This window comes from Procambarus clarkii, chromosome 65, assembly GCF_040958095.1.
Source record: "Procambarus clarkii isolate CNS0578487 chromosome 65, FALCON_Pclarkii_2.0, whole genome shotgun sequence".
In the NCBI taxonomy this organism is placed as follows: Eukaryota; Metazoa; Arthropoda; class Malacostraca; order Decapoda; family Cambaridae; genus Procambarus; species Procambarus clarkii.
This window is the reverse complement of record NC_091214.1, coordinates 7652626-7672313: the sequence shown is the minus strand read 5'-3', so window position 1 is coordinate 7672313 and position 19688 is coordinate 7652626. Positions and strand designations below refer to the sequence as shown.

The 19688-nt window shown below is 45.6% G+C and overlaps 1 protein-coding gene across 1 annotated transcript in view; it reads left to right on the top strand.

The window, feature by feature from the left end:
• LOC138354909 (uncharacterized) overlaps positions 1–18953 on the top strand; it is a 101052-nt gene extending 82099 nt beyond the window's left edge. The window contains exon 5 of the mRNA XM_069309388.1: positions 18882–18953. Within this exon, the coding sequence (XP_069165489.1) occupies positions 18882–18953 (72 nt within the window). The remainder of the gene's footprint in view (positions 1–18881) is intronic.
• The last annotated feature ends 735 nt before the right edge of the window (positions 18954–19688 follow it).

Genomic DNA, 19688 nt, shown 5'->3' with positions numbered 1-19688 from the left:
TTTTCATGAATGAATTGTTTTTCGACTACCTAACCTACCTAACCGAACCTAACCTAACTTTTTCGACAACCTAACCAGACCTAACCTATAAAGATAGGTTAGGTTAGGTTAGGTAGGGTTGGTTAGGTTCGGTCATATATCTACGTTAATTTTAACTCCAATAAAAAAGAATTGACCTCATACATAATGAAATGGGTAGCTTTATCATTTCATAAGAAAAAAGTTAGAGAAAATATATTAATTCAGGAAAACTTGGCTTATTAAGCAAATCAGGCCTTGCATAGTAGGCCGAGAAGTGTGTTCTGGCTACTAGGTACGACATATATATATATATATATATATATATATATATATATATATATATATATATATATATATATATATATATATATATATATATATATATATATATATATTATTAAATATGACCGAAAAAGTAAGATTAATAATTCTAACACGAATTTTCTCAATCTTTCGTACATTATGCTTCACTGTTGGAGGTAAATCGAAAATCAATTCTCCAAAATTCATTTTTATTTCTAGTCTGACGCGACACGGGCGCGTTTCGTAAAACTTATTACATTTTCAAAGACTTCACAAATACACAACTGATTAGAACTTGCGTTTCCCTGATTTTATATCTACATTTGAGTGAGGTGGGAAGGGTGATGTGGCATTACATTTGAGTGAGGTGGGAAGGATGATGTGGCATTAACACAAGACAGAACACTAGAGGATATTAATAGGGTATTAAAAGTATCAACACAAGACAGAACAGAAACAATGGGTATTGAATAGAAGTGTTTGTAGAAAGCCTATTGGTCCATATTTCTTGATGCTTCTATATTGGAGCGGAGTCTTGAGGTGGGTAGAATATAGTTGTGCAATAATTGGCTGTTGATTGCTGGTGTTGACTTCTTGATGTGTAGTGCCTCGCAAACGTCAAGCCGCCTGCTATCGCTGTATCTATCGATGATTTCTGTGTTGTTTACTAGGATTTCTCTGGCGATGGTTTGGTTATGGGAAGAGATTATATGTTCCTTAATGGAGCCCTGTTGTTTATGCATCGTTAAACGCCTAGAAAGAGATGTTGTTGTCTTGCCTATATACTGGTTTTTTTGGAGCTTACAGTCCCCAAGTGGGCATTTGAAGGCATAGACGACGTTAGTCTCTTTTAAAGCGTTCTGTTTCGTGTCTGGAGAGTTTCTCATGAGTAGGCTGGCCGTTTTTCTGGTTTTATAGTAAATCGTCAGTTGTATCCTCTGATTTTTGTCTGTAGGGATAACGTTTCTATTAACAATATCTTTCAGGACCCTTTCCTCTGTTTTATGAGCTGTGGAAAAGAAGTTCCTGTAAAATAGTCTAATAGGGGGTATAGGTGTTGTGTTAGTTGTCTCTTCGGAGGTTGCATGGCTTTTCACTTTCCTTCTTATGATGTCTTCGATGAAACCATTGGAGAAGCCGTTATTGACTAGAACCTGCCTTACCCTACAGAGTTCTTCGTCGACTTGCTTCCATTCTGAGCTGTGGCTGAGAGCACGGTCGACGTATGCGTTAACAACACTCCTCTTGTACCTGTCAGGGCAGTCGCTGTTGGCATTTAGGCACATTCCTATGTTTGTTTCCTTTGTGTAGACTGCAGTGTGGAAACCTCCGCCCTTTTCCATGACTGTTACATCTAGAAAAGGCAGCTTCCCATCCTTTTCCGTCTCGTAAGTGAAACGCAGCACGGAACTCTGCTCAAATGCCTCCTTCAGCTCCTGCAGATGTCTGACATCAGGTACCTGTGTAAAAATGTCGTCAACATACCTGCAGTATATGGCCGGTTTCAAGTTCATGTCGACTAAGACTTTTTGCTCGATGGTACCCATGTAGAAGTTTGCAAACAGGACACCTAGGGGAGAACCCATGGCGACCCCATCTACTTGCTTATACATGTGCCCATCCGGGCTCAAGAAGGGTGCCTCTTTAGTACAAGCTTGGAGTAGTTTCCTCAGAATACTTTCTGGCATGTCAAGAGGAGTACAGGCTGGATCACGATACACTCTGTCGGCTATCATTCCGATTGTCTCGTCCACAGGTACGTTGGTAAACAGCGATTCTACGTCCAACGAGGCTCTTATCCCTGTGGCCCGTGCGCCCCGCAGTAAGTCCACAAATTCCTTTGGAGACTTCAGGCTGAAGGCGCAAGGAACATAAGGAGTCAGCAGGCCGTTGAGTCGCTTCGCCAATCTGTACGTGGGTGTGGGTATCTGGCTAATGATTGGCCGAAGTGGGTTTCCAGGCTTGTGCGTCTTGACATTTCCATACGCATATCCAGGTTTATATTCCCCAATGATCTTTGGCAGGTGGAGTCCGGATTTCTTGGCGTTCACAGTTTCGATCAGTTTGTTGACCTTTGCTTTTAATTCGGCTGTAGTGTCCTTCGTTACCCTTTGGAACTTAGTTTGGTCAGAGAGTATGATGTTCATTTTCGCCAGATATTCGTCTTTTTTAAGAATGACATATATTGGCGACTTGTCACCTCTCCTGACAACTATCTCCTTGTTCTCACGAAGGCTTTTAGCTGCCGCTCTAAGCTCGGGGGACAGTATGGTGCTTCTGTAGTTGCCTCGATTCTTTCCTCCTTCTGCAATAAGTTCTGCTTGTAAGGTATCTTTGGTAGTGACCTTCTTTTGTGTCTCGAGGTCGAATATGTCGTCCAACAGAATTTCCAACTCCACTTTCCGGGCCATTTCACTCGGTCTGGACATAACATGACAGTTTATGCCCAGATTTAGGAGAGTGACTTGGTCCTCAGTGAGGTTAATTCCTGCAAGGTTCAGGAAGCCATCTCTTGGTCGTGGAATTGCCATGGGTCCTCCATATAATGTTGTTAGTTTCTTGATAATCCTTGTTTCAGTGCTGAGGTGATGTTGGTCTGTGAGGATGTCGAGGTGTTGTTCAATGCGGGTACGGATACTATGGTCGATGTTGCTATTTCTCCACTCGTTTGTAGCATGAAGTAGTTGCGTTTTGTTGTCTTTGATTTCATTCTCTGCCTTGTATATCTGATCACGAATCAGATCCTGGCGATATTTTATCGTGAAGGCTTGATTCCTTGCTGCTGGGTCGTGCACTTTAACATTAGTATATTTTGGTAGCAGTCTTTCCTGTAGACATATATTATTAAATATGACCGAAAAAGTAAGATTAATAATTCTAACACGAATTTTCTCAATCTTTCGTACATTATGCTTCACTGTTGGAGGTAAATCGAAAATCAATTCTCCAAAATTCATTTTTATTTCTAGTCTGACGCGACACGGGCGCGTTTCGTAAAACTTATTACATTTTCAAAGACTTCACAAATACACAACTGATTAGAACTTGCGTTTCCCTGATTTTATATCTACATTTGAGTGAGGTGGGAAGGGTGATGTGGCATTACATTTGAGTGAGGTGGGAAGGATGATGTGGCATTAACACAAGACAGAACACTAGAGGATATTAATAGGGTATTAAAAGTATCAACACAAGACAGAACAGAAACAATGGGTATTGAATAGAAGTGTTTGTAGAAAGCCTATTGGTCCATATTTTTTGATGCTTCTATATTGGAGCGGAGTCTTGAGGTGGGTAGAATATAGTTGTGCAATAATTGGCTGTTGATTGCTGGTGTTGACTTCTTGATGTGTAGTGCCTCGCAAACGTCAAGCCGCCTGCTATCGCTGTATCTATCGATGATTTCTGTGTTGTTTACTAGGATTTCTCTGGCGATGGTTTGGTTATGGGAAGAGATTATATGTTCCTTAATGGAGCCCTGTTGTTTATGCATCGTTAAACGCCTAGAAAGAGATGTTGTTGTCTTGCCTATATACTGGTTTTTTTGGAGCTTACAGTCCCCAAGTGGGCATTTGAAGGCATAGACGACGTTAGTCTCTTTTAAAGCGTTCTGTTCGGGGCTCAACAACAGGGCTCCATTAAGGAACATATAATCTCTTCCCATAACCAAACCATCGCCAGAGAAATCCTAGTAAACAACACAGAAATCATCGATAGATACAGCGATAGCAGGCGGCTTGACGTTTGCGAGGCACTACACATCAAGAAGTCAACACCAGCAATCAACAGCCAATTATTGCACAACTATATTCTACCCACCTCAAGACTCCGCTCCAATATAGAAGCATCAAGAAATATGGACCAATAGGCTTTCTACAAACACTTCTATTCAATACCCATTGTTTCTGTTCTGTCTTGTGTTGATACTTTTAATACCCTATTAATATCCTCTAGTGTTCTGTCTTGTGTTAATGCCACATCATCCTTCCCACCTCACTCAAATGTAATGCCACATCACCCTTCCCACCTCACTCAAATGTAGATATAAAATCAGGGAAACGCAAGTTCTAATCAGTTGTGTATTTGTGAAGTCTTTGAAAATGTAATAAGTTTTACGAAACGCGCCCGTGTTGCGTCAGACTAGAAATAAAAATGAATTTTGGAGAATTGATTTTCGATTTACCTCCAACAGTGAAGCATAATGTACGAAAGATTGAGAAAATTCGTGTTAGAATTATTAATCTTACTTTTTCGGTCATATTTAATAATATATGTCTACAGGAAAGACTGCTACCAAAATATACTAATGTTAAAGTGCACGACCCAGCAGCAAGGAATCAAGCCTTCACGATAAAATATCGCCAGGATCTGATTCGTGATCAGATATACAAGGCAGAGAATGAAATCAAAGACAACAAAACGCAACTACTTCATGCTACAAACGAGTGGAGAAATAGCAACATCGACCATAGTATCCGTACCCGCATTGAACAACACCTCGACATCCTCACAGACCAACATCACCTCAGCACTGAAACAAGGATTATCAAGAAACTAACAACATTATATGGAGGACCCATGGCAATTCCACGACCAAGAGATGGCTTCCTGAACCTTGCAGGAATTAACCTCACTGAGGACCAAGTCACTCTCCTAAATCTGGGCATAAACTGTCATGTTATGTCCAGACCGAGTGAAATGGCCCGGAAAGTGGAGTTGGAAATTCTGTTGGACGACATATTCGACCTCGAGACACAAAAGAAGGTCACTACCAAAGATACCTTACAAGCAGAACTTATTGCAGAAGGAGGAAAGAATCGAGGCAACTACAGAAGCACCATACTGTCCCCCGAGCTTAGAGCGGCAGCTAAAAGCCTTCGTGAGAACAAGGAGATAGTTGTCAGGAGAGGTGACAAGTCGCCAATATATGTCATTCTTAAAAAAGACGAATATCTGGCGAAAATGAACATCATACTCTCTGACCAAACTAAGTTCCAAAGGGTAACGAAGGACACTACAGCCGAATTAAAAGCAAAGGTCAACAAACTGATCGAAACTGTGAACGCCAAGAAATCCGGACTCCACCTGCCAAAGATCATTGGGGAATATAAACCTGGATATGCGTATGGAAATGTCAAGACGCACAAGCCTGGAAACCCACTTCGGCCAATCATTAGCCAGATACCCACACCCACGTACAGATTGGCGAAGCGACTCAACGGCCTGCTGACTCCTTATGTTCCTTGCGCCTTCAGCCTGAAGTCTCCAAAGGAATTTGTGGACTTACTGCGGGGCGCACGGGCCACAGGGATAAGAGCCTCGTTGGACGTAGAATCGCTGTTTACCAACGTACCTGTGGACGAGACAATCGGAATGATAGCCGACAGAGTGTATCGTGATCCAGCCTGTACTCCTCTTGACATGCCAGAAAGTATTCTGAGGAAACTACTCCAAGCTTGTACTAAAGAGGCACCCTTCTTGAGCCCGGATGGGCACATGTATAAGCAAGTAGATGGGGTCGCCATGGGTTCTCCCCTAGTTGTCCTGTTTGCAAACTTCTACATGGGTACCATCGAGCAAAAAGTCTTAGTCGACATGAACTTGAAACCGGCCATATACTGCAGGTATGTTGACGACATTTTTACACAGGTACCTGATGTCAGACATCTGCAGGAGCTGAAGGAGGCATTTGAGCAGAGTTCCGTGCTGCGTTTCACTTACGAGACGGAAAAGGATGGGAAGCTGCCTTTTCTAGATGTAACAGTCATGGAAAAGGGCGGAGGTTTCCACACTGCAGTCTACACAAAGGAAACAAACATAGGAATGTGCCTAAATGCCAACAGCGACTGCCCTGACAGGTACAAGAGGAGTGTTGTTAACGCATACGTCGACCGTGCTCTCAGCCACAGCTCAGAATGGAAGCAAGTCGACGAAGAACTCTGTAGGGTAAGGCAGGTTCTAGTCAATAACGGCTTCTCCAATGGTTTCATCGAAGACATCATAAGAAGGAAAGTGAAAAGCCATGCAACCTCCGAAGAGACAACTAACACAACACCTATACCCCCTATTAGACTATTTTACAGGAACTTCTTTTCCACAGCTCATAAAACAGAGGAAAGGGTCCTGAAAGATATTGTTAATAGAAACGTTATCCCTACAGACAAAAATCAGAGGATACAACTGACGATTTACTATAAAACCAGAAAAACGGCCAGCCTACTCATGAGAAACTCTCCAGACACGAAACAGAACGCTTTAAAAGAGACTAACGTCGTCTATGCCTTCAAATGCCCACTTGGGGACTGTAAGCTCCAAAAAAACCAGTATATAGGCAAGACAACAACATCTCTTTCTAGGCGTTTAACGATGCATAAACAACAGGGCTCCATTAAGGAACATATAATCTCTTCCCATAACCAAACCATCGCCAGAGAAATCCTAGTAAACAACACAGAAATCATCGATAGATACAGCGATAGCAGGCGGCTTGACGTTTGCGAGGCACTACACATCAAGAAGTCAACACCAGCAATCAACAGCCAATTATTGCACAACTATATTCTACCCACCTCAAGACTCCGCTCCAATATAGAAGCATCAAGAAATATGGACCAATAGGCTTTCTACAAACACTTCTATTCAATACCCATTGTTTCTGTTCTGTCTTGTGTTGATACTTTTAATACCCTATTAATATCCTCTAGTGTTCTGTCTTGTGTTAATGCCACATCATCCTTCCCACCTCACTCAAATGTAATGCCACATCACCCTTCCCACCTCACTCAAATGTAGATATAAAATCAGGGAAACGCAAGTTCTAATCAGTTGTGTATTTGTGAAGTCTTTGAAAATGTAATAAGTTTTACGAAACGCGCCCGTGTCGCGTCAGACTAGAAATAAAAATGAATTTTGGAGAATTGATTTTCGATTTACCTCCAACAGTGAAGCATAATGTACGAAAGATTGAGAAAATTCGTGTTAGAATTATTAATCTTACTTTTTCGGTCATATTTAATAATATATGTCTACAGGAAAGACTGCTACCAAAATATACTAATATATATATATATATATATATATATATATATATATTAAATATAACCGAAAAAGTAAGAATAATAATTCTAACACGAATTTTCTCTATCTTTCTTACGTTTCTTTTCACTGTTGATGGTAATTCAAAGATCAATTCTCCAAAATTCATTTTTATTATATATATATATATATATATATATATATATATATATATATATATATATATATATAATAAGCATAGACACTGTGTCTTCCCATATTAACAGGGACTTGATGAAATTAACGTCTAAATGACCCCTCACTTGCTCTAGTGCTCTTGGGAGGTGGTGATCTTTGTGGTATTTAAATACTCCGAAATTACCATCTCTTTTAAGGGTCTGAGCAGGTGGTGGAGAGGGTTAAGGCGTACCTGTTATGCCAGTTGCTGGAAGGCTTCTGTGCTGGCTAGGGTTCGAGTCTCCTGGTGGGAAAGTGTTCTAAAGTTGTATACTTGACTCTCGTGTTTAGGAGAGTTGTGCCTTAGGCATATATATATATATATATATATATATATATATATATATATATATATATATATATATATATATATATATATATATATATATATATATATATATATATATATATATATATATATAAATATATATATATATATATATAATATAAATATATATATATATATATATATATATATATATATATATATATATATATATATATATATATATATATATGTCGTACCTAGTAGCCAGAACTCACTTCTCAGCCTACTATTCAAGGCCCGATTTGCCTAATAAGCCAAGTTTTCCTGAATTAATATATTTACTATAATTTTTTTCTTATGAAATGATAAAGCAACCCTTTTCTCTATGTATGAGGTCAAATTTTTTTTATTGGAGTTAAAATTAACGTAGATATATGACCGAACCTAACCAACCCTACCTAACCTAACCTAACCTATATTTATAGTTAAGGTTAGGTTAGGTAGCCAAAAAAAGCTAGGTTAGGTTAGGTTAGGTAGGTTAGGTAGACGAAAAAACATTAATTCATGAAAACTTGGCTTATTAGGCAAATCGGGCCTTGATTAGTAGGCTGAGAAGTGCGTTCTGGCTATTAGGTACGACATATATATATATATATATATATATATATATATATATATATATGTGTGTGTGTGTGTGTATATCACGAAAATAAACACGTGATTAAGAATGTGATTAAGAATGTCTTTCCTCCGTGGTCTGACATTGTCATATATATATATATTTATATATATATATATATATATATATATATATATATATATATATATATATATATATATATATATTGTTGGGGTTTATACTTACTCTTAGGTGATCAACAGTATACTTTCAATGTCACTCACCGTAGCCCTGCGGGTCTTCACTCTATCCTCACGGCGCCACTGCACGCCAGGAGTGTATCCCAGTCAATCCCAACCGGCCTCTGATTGAGAAGGAGTGGGAACACAACTCGTTCACTTAACTGTTATGTGCCCGCCCCAACAATAGGGCTTTACTATTAACCACAAGGTCGCCAACTGGTGTTTTTGGTGTCCAGTAACACGTCAGTGGACTGGTTGAATTGTGGTTTCCTTGGCAAGGTCACACTCAATAGATCAGGAATCAGGCAGGTACTTACTTTTATCACTCTTTGCTTTCAAGTATAATATAGCCACAAGATAAATGGAGGGGATGATAGAAACACAAAAGTATTTTGTATTTTACTTAAAAATTCATTCAAAGATGTCACAAGGTCATATCAATTAATAATCAGCTGATCCAGGCGGGAGTCGGTCGTTCCCACGTATATTATGCACTCACTACGGTGGCAACACTCCCCCTCTCGTCAATGTCACGATCAGCTGAGCGCCCCCCTTTCCGCGCGAAAGTTTATTGCTTGTTTCTCTAGCGGCACGCGCGCTGTTTCTTTAAGTTCTCAAAGATCACTAAAAGTTCGCACACTCGATATTTGCAACAATAGCACGTATTATTTCGCTACACTGTACTTGGGCTCAAACAATCGTTTCTATAATAAATGCGACAATAATTCACTGTAATGGTTTTATACACTACCCTTCATTTCAATGATATCTTATGAAGTATTTAACACTGGAGTTCTCAGTACTTCCTTTCGTGGGCGATAACACAATAAATCACTGCACTCGCAAATGGTTATTCAATGCACGAACATAGACATATATAATATAGATAAATCAGACATCAATAAATGGTAAATAAATAGTTACTGGGCACATAGCCTAACTTCCAAATACTGACATGATATTATATATAATTTCTCACTATATGTTCACATCAAAGTCTCATGAAAAAATTCTCAACACAGTAAATTCATCACTTAATCCGGGTGCCTGTACACACCAATAATAATATATATAAGTATCGTGAGTACTCTTGATAGTACTATTCTGCACACTGGTGCCTTACTGTGACATAGGTGAGACTTGCTCACGACATACAAAATCCTCAGGCTAAATAATATAGCTGACTAAAGGGGAATTGGGAGGGAAACTAGAAACACCTACTTCCACCTATCCTCCGATGAGAGTTGAGTTGTAGCTCCTGGTCCTCGTGTCGGGAACGCCCACACACACACGTAGTCGTGTCCTCCAGGAACCCACTCGCTGTCTCACCGTTAGCGTGTCGTCTCCGTGCCTTCTTCCCTGCAGGTCCGTGCTCCTCCTCGACTTCTTGTAGGGTTGGAGTCGGTCTCCTGGCCGTCGACTTCTCCCAGCTACGGCTGCCCGCCTACTTCTCGGCTGCAGTCGTCCGGATTCCCAACTAGTCCTCTTCTTTCTCTGCTACCCAGTGGCTCTGGTCAGTCACTACGCCATCACGAATGGGTGAACTGCCTCAGACGTCGCCTACGTCACTGCACAGACTTCACTTCTTCTTGCACAGTACCTGTCCTGGAGAACTTGTTGCTCAATAACCGTCGATTCCCTCTCTGGTTCAACACATGAACTAAGGAAGACCTCACAGAGTACTGGCAGACTTCAGGTGACGCGTAAATCCACGTGAGTGGGAAACAACTGTCAAACTGACAGGACCAATCATCGCACGTCCGACCTCCTTGACGTGTCGTGTCTGACTGATGGCGCCAACGCGGCGCGCTGCCCAGACCCCCTTCCTTCGTGACGTCACTTTCGCCACGGGAGGTTTTCATTGGCTCCCGGTGCCACATTGCTGTCGGTGACCAATCCGGTGTCACTGACGTCACACCGTTTTGGCGGGGAAACAGGAGAGCCAGCGCCATCTTGGCTTCCTAAAGGGCCTAAACCACAGGCCAAAATATTATTGTTTCACAAATTTCTCGGCTCTCCGAGAACACTCCACTCTTCCACATATATCAAATTGATGCCTGCGACGTAGAGAACGCTTGGGTAAAGTGGACATGACTCTTACTGCAGACGTGGGAGAAATATAAGGGGGGGAACACCGTCACATACCCCTCCCCTTAAAATAAGAGTCATGTCTGGTTAGTGTATACGGGATAGGGCATCTGCTGCTACGTTGTCCTTCCCTTTGATGTGCTTGATTTCCAGCCAGTACTCTTGCAGTAACAACGCCCACCTCGTCAGACGTTGGTTGGAATTCTTCATTTTGTATAAAAAGGTGAGAGGGTTGTGATCTGTGAATACCAAAACAGGTCTCGCCCTCCTCCCACGTACACATCAAAGTGCTTCAGGGCCATAACTAGCGCCAATGCCTCCTTCTCAACGGTGCTATAGGCCCGCTGGTATTTTACAAACTTCTTCGAGTAGAACGCTACTGGCCTATGTACTTCACTCCTTTCTTGAGCCAACATGGCCCCTATTCCAACGACGCTGGCGTCTACGTACAGTATGAATCCGGCTGAAAAATCTGGAGATATTAATACCGGGGCCTCCGTCAACAATTTCTTGGTCTTTTCAAAAGACTCTTGGCAGGCCTCTCCCCATCTCCATCGTACATTCTTGGAGAGTAGCTCGGTTAGGGGATGCGCTACCGTGGAGAAATTCCTGCAGAACCCACGATAGTACCCTATCATCCCGAGGTAGCTTAGCAACTCTTTACGCGTTCTGGGCACGGGGTATTCCTTAATGGCTGTTACTTTGTGATCAACAGGGGTGACTTCACCTTGGCCAATGACAAAACCAAGGTACTCTAAGTGAGCTTTCCCAAACTCGCTCTTGGCCAAATTTACAGTCAAGTTAGCCTCCTCTAGCCTTCTGAACAATTCTCTGAGTCTCTCCAGATGCGTCTTCCAATCGTCGGCGTACACGACGATGTCATCGATGTAAACTGTGCAGCCTGGGGCACCCCTTAGCAATTCATTCATCATACGCTGGAAGCAGCTGCCGCTGTTTTTCATTCCAAAAGGCAACACCTTATACTGGTACAGCCCGTCAGGAGTTGCGAAAGCTGATATCTTCCTGGCCTCAGGAGTCAAAGAGATCTGGTAGTACCCCTTGAGCAGATCGACCTTGGATACGTACCGTGCACTGCCCACCTGGTCAATGCAATCGCTCACTCTTGGCATGGGGTGAGAATCAGCCACTGTGATGGAGTTCACCCTCCTGTAATCTGTACAAAAGCGGTAGGTTCCGTCGCTTTTCCTCACCAACAAGCATGGGGAACTCCACTCACTTTTACTGGGCTCCGCAAAGTCGTTCTCAAGGAGGTACTCCACCTCCTTTCTCATCAGCTCTCGCTTCTCCGGGCTCACCCTATACGCGCTCTGCTTGATGGGCCTGGCGTCCCTCACCTCGACCTCGTGCGTCACACTCTTGTGTCGTCGGGGCACGTCGGTAAAGAGGGAGGCATTCTCTCTCAGTAGGTTCGTCAGGTCCGCTCTCTGTTGCCCTTCCAGATGTAGTAGCTTGTCCTTGATCTTCGCCAGACTTTCAGTGTTGGTGAGACGGGTGCCGTCCGCCCTGGACCACTTTCCTTCCTCCTCCGGGAGTTCTTGGTCCACCTGTACGCACAGAACCGTCTTCTGCTGGGGTTCTCGGGTCATCGTTCCGTCCTGCCTGGCGGCTCCTCCTTCCACAGTGAAGAAAGGTTTCAGGCGGTCTACGTGACACACCTGTTTCTTTCGGGGTCTGTCCGGCTTCCCAATCTCGTACGACACTAGACCCAACCGCCGCAGCACCTGGTATGGTCCCTCGAACCGCGACTCGGTCACCCTACCTTTACCTGGCAGCAAAACCATCACTTGGGACCCGACCTGGAAATCCCTCTGCGTAGCTCTCTTGTCGTACCACTCCGACATCTTACGCTGCGCCTCCTTCAGGTGTTTCCCAGCTAGTTCCTTCGCTAGAGTGAGACGTTCTTTGAACTTCTGGACATCTTCATTCACCGTTCCCACGGTCGCTCCCGGTGTCCATTGTTCCCTCAGCATGGACAGAGGACTTCGCACCTCGTGTCCATACACTAGCTGAAAAGGTGAGAATCCTAATGATTCTACCACCGCGTTACGTATGGCAAATAACGCGGGGTATACAGCCTCATCCCACTCAGCCCCCTGTTCTGCGCAGAATACTCTCAGAACGGTCTTCAAGGTGGAATGAAATCTTTCGATCGCCCCCTGCGACTGCGGTCGGTAGGGCGACGACCGAATCTGAGTCACTCCCTAACCTGTCACCGTCTGTCGGAACCACTTAGACTGAAATATACTTCCGCAGTCTGTCTGAATCTCTCTGGGCATCCCCACCCAAGAGAAAAATCGTTGTAGTTGGCCGGCTACTCCTTTCGACGTCAAACGTCGCATCGGGACGGCTTCTGGAAATCTGGTGGACGCACACATTATCGTCAGCAGGTAGGTATTCCCTCGCTTCGTCCTTGGCAAAGGACCCACCCCGTCAACTAACAGACGCTCGAATGCAGGCCCAAACGCTGGAACAGGGATCAATGGGGCCTTCGGTATCGCGGATTGGCTCTTCCCGGCCCTCTGGCACGGTAAGCATGTCTTACAATAGCGCCTCACCTCGGCGTCCATACCTGGCCAGTAAAAATAATCCCTGATCCTTCGCAGCGTCTTGGTCACCCCCAGGTGACCTGCAGAGTCCACGGAGTGCGATAGGTCCAACACGGCCGCTCTGTACTGGGCCGGCAACACTACCTGGTGCCTCGTACTTAGAGACTCTTCTCCGGCCTCCATCCTCACAGGTCTCCACTGTCTCATCAGCATGCCGTCTTGAATGTAAAAATGGGTAGCCTTCTCAGGACCAACACGTCCTCCTTTGGCCTCACTAATCAATTCGGGGAACTTCATCTGCTGCAACTCTCCAAGACGAGTGCGGTCTACCCCTAGAGAACTGGTGAGGGTCACCTGCAACTCACCATTCGGGCTGCCTTCGCCCTCCGCTCGTTCTCCGGGTCCTATGAAGAGGTGATCTATTCCCAGGCTGTCGGACGTCTCCTCAGCCCCATCAGATCCACAACCTCCTTGTTCCTCGCGCTGTCTCGGCATCACAGCACAAACTGGGAACGCCACCGGGGCGATTCCCTTCTCGTCCTCACAGGCGTTCAACTCTCCGCCCGTTTCCCTGTATTGCTCTAGGCACTCCTCGCCTTTCACGAGATTCGGGAGGACATATCCTCCACATGCGTCATTTCCCAAGATGACCTGTGCCTCCATCTTGGGCATTGATGTACAGACCCCCACCACAAGGGTCTGGCAGCCATAATCGGAATTCAAAGTTACCTGGTGTAGGGGCATCCTCACTGGGCCTCCCACAGTGGTCACACTTGCCACCCCCACACTGGTACTCTCGTAACCCTCGGGGAACAGGGTTTCGCTCACCAGGGTAAAATCGGCCTCAGTGTCTCTCAATATTTTCACTGGGATGGGGTCTGCGTCCCCCATCCTTACGGTTCCCTGACACACGAATGGGTGAATTCTCTTCTCCCCACTCAGCACGGGTTCATCCCGCACCCTCTCGGCCATCTGGTCCTCGAACCTCACTAAAGCAACATGCCCCCGCTGCTTAGGGCGTCTGCATTCCCACGCGACGTGTCCGATTATTCCGCAGTTGTAGCAGCGGACCCTCGCCGGAGACCATCCACCACCACTCGCCTTAGCGCTGCCTCCAGAGGCCGTCGCTCCTTGTGTCTTTCTCGCACCATTTGTCGACTCCTTTGTCGCAGCAACAGCTCCTGAGCTCTCCGCTTGGTTCTTCTTTATCGGCTCTACAGCACCTTTTGATCCTCGGGTGTCCCAACTTGAGAGGTGGGACTTGGGGGAACCCGCTCCTCTCCTCCATCTATCCGTCCTCCTATAATTCCTATTGCTTCCGGAGTATACGGGTGGTCGGTGCTGTCCCTCTCGGCGTGGGCGTAATGCTTCTTCTAACATGTCGGCTCTGTCGGCTGCGGCCCTTAGGTCCTTTATGTCCGCCTCCTTTACTCTCACCCTGATCTCAGGAGAGAGCACGGACATAAACTTTTCCATGACCATTAGCTCCTTGACCTCTTCAACCGACCTCGCTCCTTCAGAGTCCAGCCACTTAAGTAACTTTCTCTCCATGTCCCTCGCCGTCTCCGCATAAGACTTCCCTGGTGTACGGGTACATTCCCTGAACCTCTTCCTGTAACATTCCGGCGTAAGCTTGAAGGAATGGAGCACAGCTCGTTTTACCGCATCGTAGTTGGTGCATTCCTGGAAGTCGAGCATAGTGTAGGCTTCACGAGCTTCACCTGTGAGCCTCCCTTGAACCAGCTCCGCCCACTCCGCCCTCGGCCACCTCTTCAAAGCTGCAACCCTTTCGAAGTGGTCGAAGAAACTTTCGGCTTCATTAGGCACAAAGACTGGCAGATCTCGTTCCCTCACTCGTCGGTCTTCCTGTTGCGGCGGAGCAGGTACACCTAGTCCTAGTTCAGCTCATTCAGCTCTACCTCCTTGTTGGCTTCTATCTCCTGCTGTCTTATCCTAGCTTCTTGCTCGTGTTCTTCCCTGCGCAGCTGGGCTTCTCGCTCTTGTTCTTCCCTGCGTAGCTGTGCTTCTCGCTCTTGTTCTTCCCTGCGTAGCTGTGCTTCTCGCTCCTCACGCTTCAGCTGTGCTTCTCGCTCCTCACGCTTCAGTTGTGCTTCTGCTTCTCGCTCTTCTTTGCGCTGCTGTGCTTCTCGCTCTTCTCGCTTCAGTTGTGCTTCCAGCTGCAACTTCATTATTTCCAGGTTAACGCTGTGCCTGCTGCCGCTGGATCCCCTGCTGCTTCCACCAATACTCAGGTGTTCTCCCACACTAGCAGGTGTTTGGGGCCGTTCCTCCCCCAAAGCTTCGTCTCGTGCCCTGAGCTGTGCCATTATCTCCAGTCTTCTTTCTCCCACTCTGGCAGATCTCAGCTTTATTCCACAATGGTCTGCTATTGCCTGTAACTGTGCCTTGGTGCACTCCTCCAGCACCTGTTCATCTCTAGTGTCAATAAACCTTGTTACTTTATCATCCTCCATCTTGTGGTACGAGTGATAACCTGCACCTGATCTCTAATACCACTGCCAACTACCACCACTGCAACCTATATTCCGATCGAAATCCTGGCGAGGTCGCTAATGTTGGGGTTTACACTTACTCTTAGGTGATCAACAGTATACTTTCAATGTCACTCACCGTAGCCCTGCGGGTCTTCACTCTATCCTCACGGCGCCACTGCACGCCAGGAGAGTATCCCAGTCAATCCCAACCGGCCTCTGATTGAGAAGGAGTGGGAACACAACTCGTTCACTTAACTGTTATGTGCCCGCCCCAACAATAGGGCTTTACTATTAACCACAAGGTCGCCAACTGGTGTTTTCGGTGTCCAGTAACACGTCAGTGGACTGGTTGAATTGTGGTTTCCTTGGCAAGGTCACACTCAATAGATCAGGAATCAGGCAGGTACTTACTTTTATCACTCTTTGCTTTCAAGTATAATATAGCCACAAGATAAATGGAGGGGATGATAGAAACACAAAAGTATTTTGTATTTTACTTAAAAATTCATTCAAAGATGTCACAAGGTCATATCAATTAATAATCAGCTGATCCAGGCGGGAGTCGGTCGTTCCCACGTATATTATGCACTCACTACGGTGGCAACACTCCCCCTCTCGTCAATGTCACGATCAGCTGAGCGCCCCCCTTTCCGCGCCTAAGTTTATTGCTTGTTTCTCTAGCGGCACGCGCGCTGTTTCTTTAAGTTCTCAAAGATCACTAAAAGTTCGCACACTCGATATTTGCAACAATAGCACGTATTATTTCGCTACACTGTACTTGGGCTCAAACAATCGTTTCTATAATAAATGCGACAATAATTCACTGTAATGGTTTTATACACTGCCCTTCATTTCAATGATATCTTATGAAGTATTTAACACTGGAGTTCTCAGTACTTCCTTTCGTGGGCGATAACACAATAAATCACTGCACTCGCAAATGGTTATTCAATGCACGAACATAGACATATATAATATAGATAAATCAGACATCAATAAATGGTAAATAAATAGTTACTGGGCACATAGCCTAACTTCCAAATACTGACATGATATTATATATAATTTCTCACTATATGTTCACATCAAAGTCTCATGAAAAAATTCTCAACACAGTAAATTCATCACTTAATCCGGGTGCCTGTACACACCAATAATAATATATATAAGTATCGTGAGTACTCTTGATAGTACTATTCTGCACACTGGTGCCTTACTGTGACATAGGTGAGACTTGCTCACGACATACAAAATCCTCAGGCTAAATAATATAGCTGACTAAAGGGGAATTGGGAGGGAAACTAGAAACACCTACTTCCACCTATCCTCCGATGAGAGTTGAGTTGTAGCTCCTGGTCCTCGTGTCGGGAACGCCCACACACACACGTAGTCGTGTCCTCCAGGAACCCACTCGCTGTCTCACCGTTAGCGTGTCGTCTCCGTGCCTTCTTCCCTGCAGGTCCGTGCTCCTCCTCGACTTCTTGTAGGGTTGGAGTCGGTCTCCTGGCCGTCGACTTCTCCCAGCTACGGCTGCCCGCCTACTTCTCGGCTGCAGTCGTCCGGATTCCCAACTAGTCCTCTTCTTTCTCTGCTACCCAGTGGCTCTGGTCAGTCACTACGCCATCACGAATGGGTGAACTGCCTCAGACGTCGCCTACGTCACTGCACAGACTTCACTTCTTCTTGCACAGTACCTGTCCTGGAGAACTTGTTGCTCAATAACCGTCGATTCCCTCTCTGGTTCAACACATGAACTAAGGAAGACCTCACAGAGTACTGGCAGACTTCAGGTGACGCGTAAATCCACGTGAGTGGGAAACAACTGTCAAACTGACAGGACCAATCATCGCACGTCCGACCTCCTTGACGTGTCGTGTCTGACTGATGGCGCCAACACGGCGCGCTGCCCAGACCCCCTTCCTTCGTGACGTCACTTTCGCCACGGGAGGTTTTCATTGGCTCCCGGTGCCACATTGCTGTCGGTGACCAATCCGGTGTCACTGACGTCACACCGTTTTGGCGGGGAAACAGGAGAGCCAGCGCCATCTTGGCTTCCTAAAGGGCCTAAACCACAGGCCAAAATATTATTGTTTCACAAATTTCTCGGCTCTCCGAGAACACTCCACTCTTCCACATATATCAAATTGATGCCTGCGACGTAGAGAACGCTTGGGTAAAGTGGACATGACTCTTACTGCAGACGTGGGAGAAATATAAGGGGGGGAACACCGTCACATACCCCTCCCCTTAAAATAAGAGTCATGTCTGGTTAGTGTATACGGGATAGGGCATCTGCTGCTACGTTGTCCTTCCCTTTGATGTGCTTGATTTCCAGCCAGTACTCTTGCAGTAACAACGCCCACCTCGTCAGACGTTGGTTGGAATTCTTCATTTTGTATAAAAAGGTGAGAGGGTTGTGATCTGTGAATACCAAAACAGGTCTCGCCCTCCTCCCACGTACACATCAAAGTGCTTCAGGGCCATAACTAGCGCCAATGCCTCCTTCTCAACGGTGCTATAGGCCCGCTGGTATTTTACAAACTTCTTCGAGTAGAACGCTCCTGGCCTATGTACTTCACTCCTTTCTTGAGCCAACATGGCCCCTATTCCAACGTCGCTGGCGTCTACGTACAGTATGAATCCGGCTGAAAAATCTGGAGATATTAATACCGGGGCCTCCGTCAACAATTTCTTGGTCTTTTCAAAAGACTCTTGGCAGGCCTCTCCCCATCTCCATCGTACATTCTTGGAGAGTAGCTCGGTTAGGGGATGCGCTACCGTGGAGAAATTCCTGCAGAACCCACGATAGTACCCTATCATCCCGAGGTAGCTTAGCAACTCTTTACGCGTTCTGGGCACGGGGTATTCCTTAATGGCTGTTACTTTGTGATCAACAGGGGTGACTTCACCTTGGCCAATGACAAAACCAAGGTACTCTAAGTGAGCTTTCCCAAACTCGCTCTTGGCCAAATTTACAGTCAAGTTAGCCTCCTCTAGCCTTCTGAACAATTCTCTGAGTCTCTCCAGATGCGTCTTCCAATCGTCGGCGTACACGACGATGTCATCGATGTAAACTGTGCAGCCTGGGGCACCCCTTAGCAATTCATTCATCATACGCTGGAAGCAGCTGCCGCTGTTTTTCATTCCAAAAGGCAACACCTTATACTGGTACAGCCCGTCAGGAGTTGCGAAAGCTGATATCTTCCTGGCCTCAGGAGTCAAAGAGATCTGGTAGTACCCCTTGAGCAGATCGACCTTGGATACGTACCGTGCACTGCCCACCTGGTCAATGCAATCGCTCACTCTTGGCATGGGGTGAGAATCAGCCACTGTGATGGAGTTCACCCTCCTGTAATCTGTACAAAAGCGGTAGGTTCCGTCGCTTTTCCTCACCAACAAGCATGGGGAACTCCACTCACTTTTACTGGGCTCCGCAAAGTCGTTCTCAAGGAGGTACTCCACCTCCTTTCTCATCAGCTCTCGCTTCTCCGGGCTCACCCTATACGCGCTCTGCTTGATGGGCCTGGCGTCCCTCACCTCGACCTCGTGCGTCACACTCTTGTGTCGTCGGGGCACGTCGGTAAAGAGGGAGGCATTCTCTCTCAGTAGGTTCGTCAGGTCCGCTCTCTGTTGCCCTTCCAGATGTAGTAGCTTGTCCTTGATCTTCGCCAGACTTTCAGTGTTGGTGAGACGGGTGCCGTCCGCCCTGGACCACTTTCCTTCCTCCTCCGGGAGTTCTTGGTCCACCTGTACGCACAGAACCGTCTTCTGCTGGGGTTCTCGGGTCATCGTTCCGTCCTGCCTGGCGGCTCCTCCTTCCACAGTGAAGAAAGG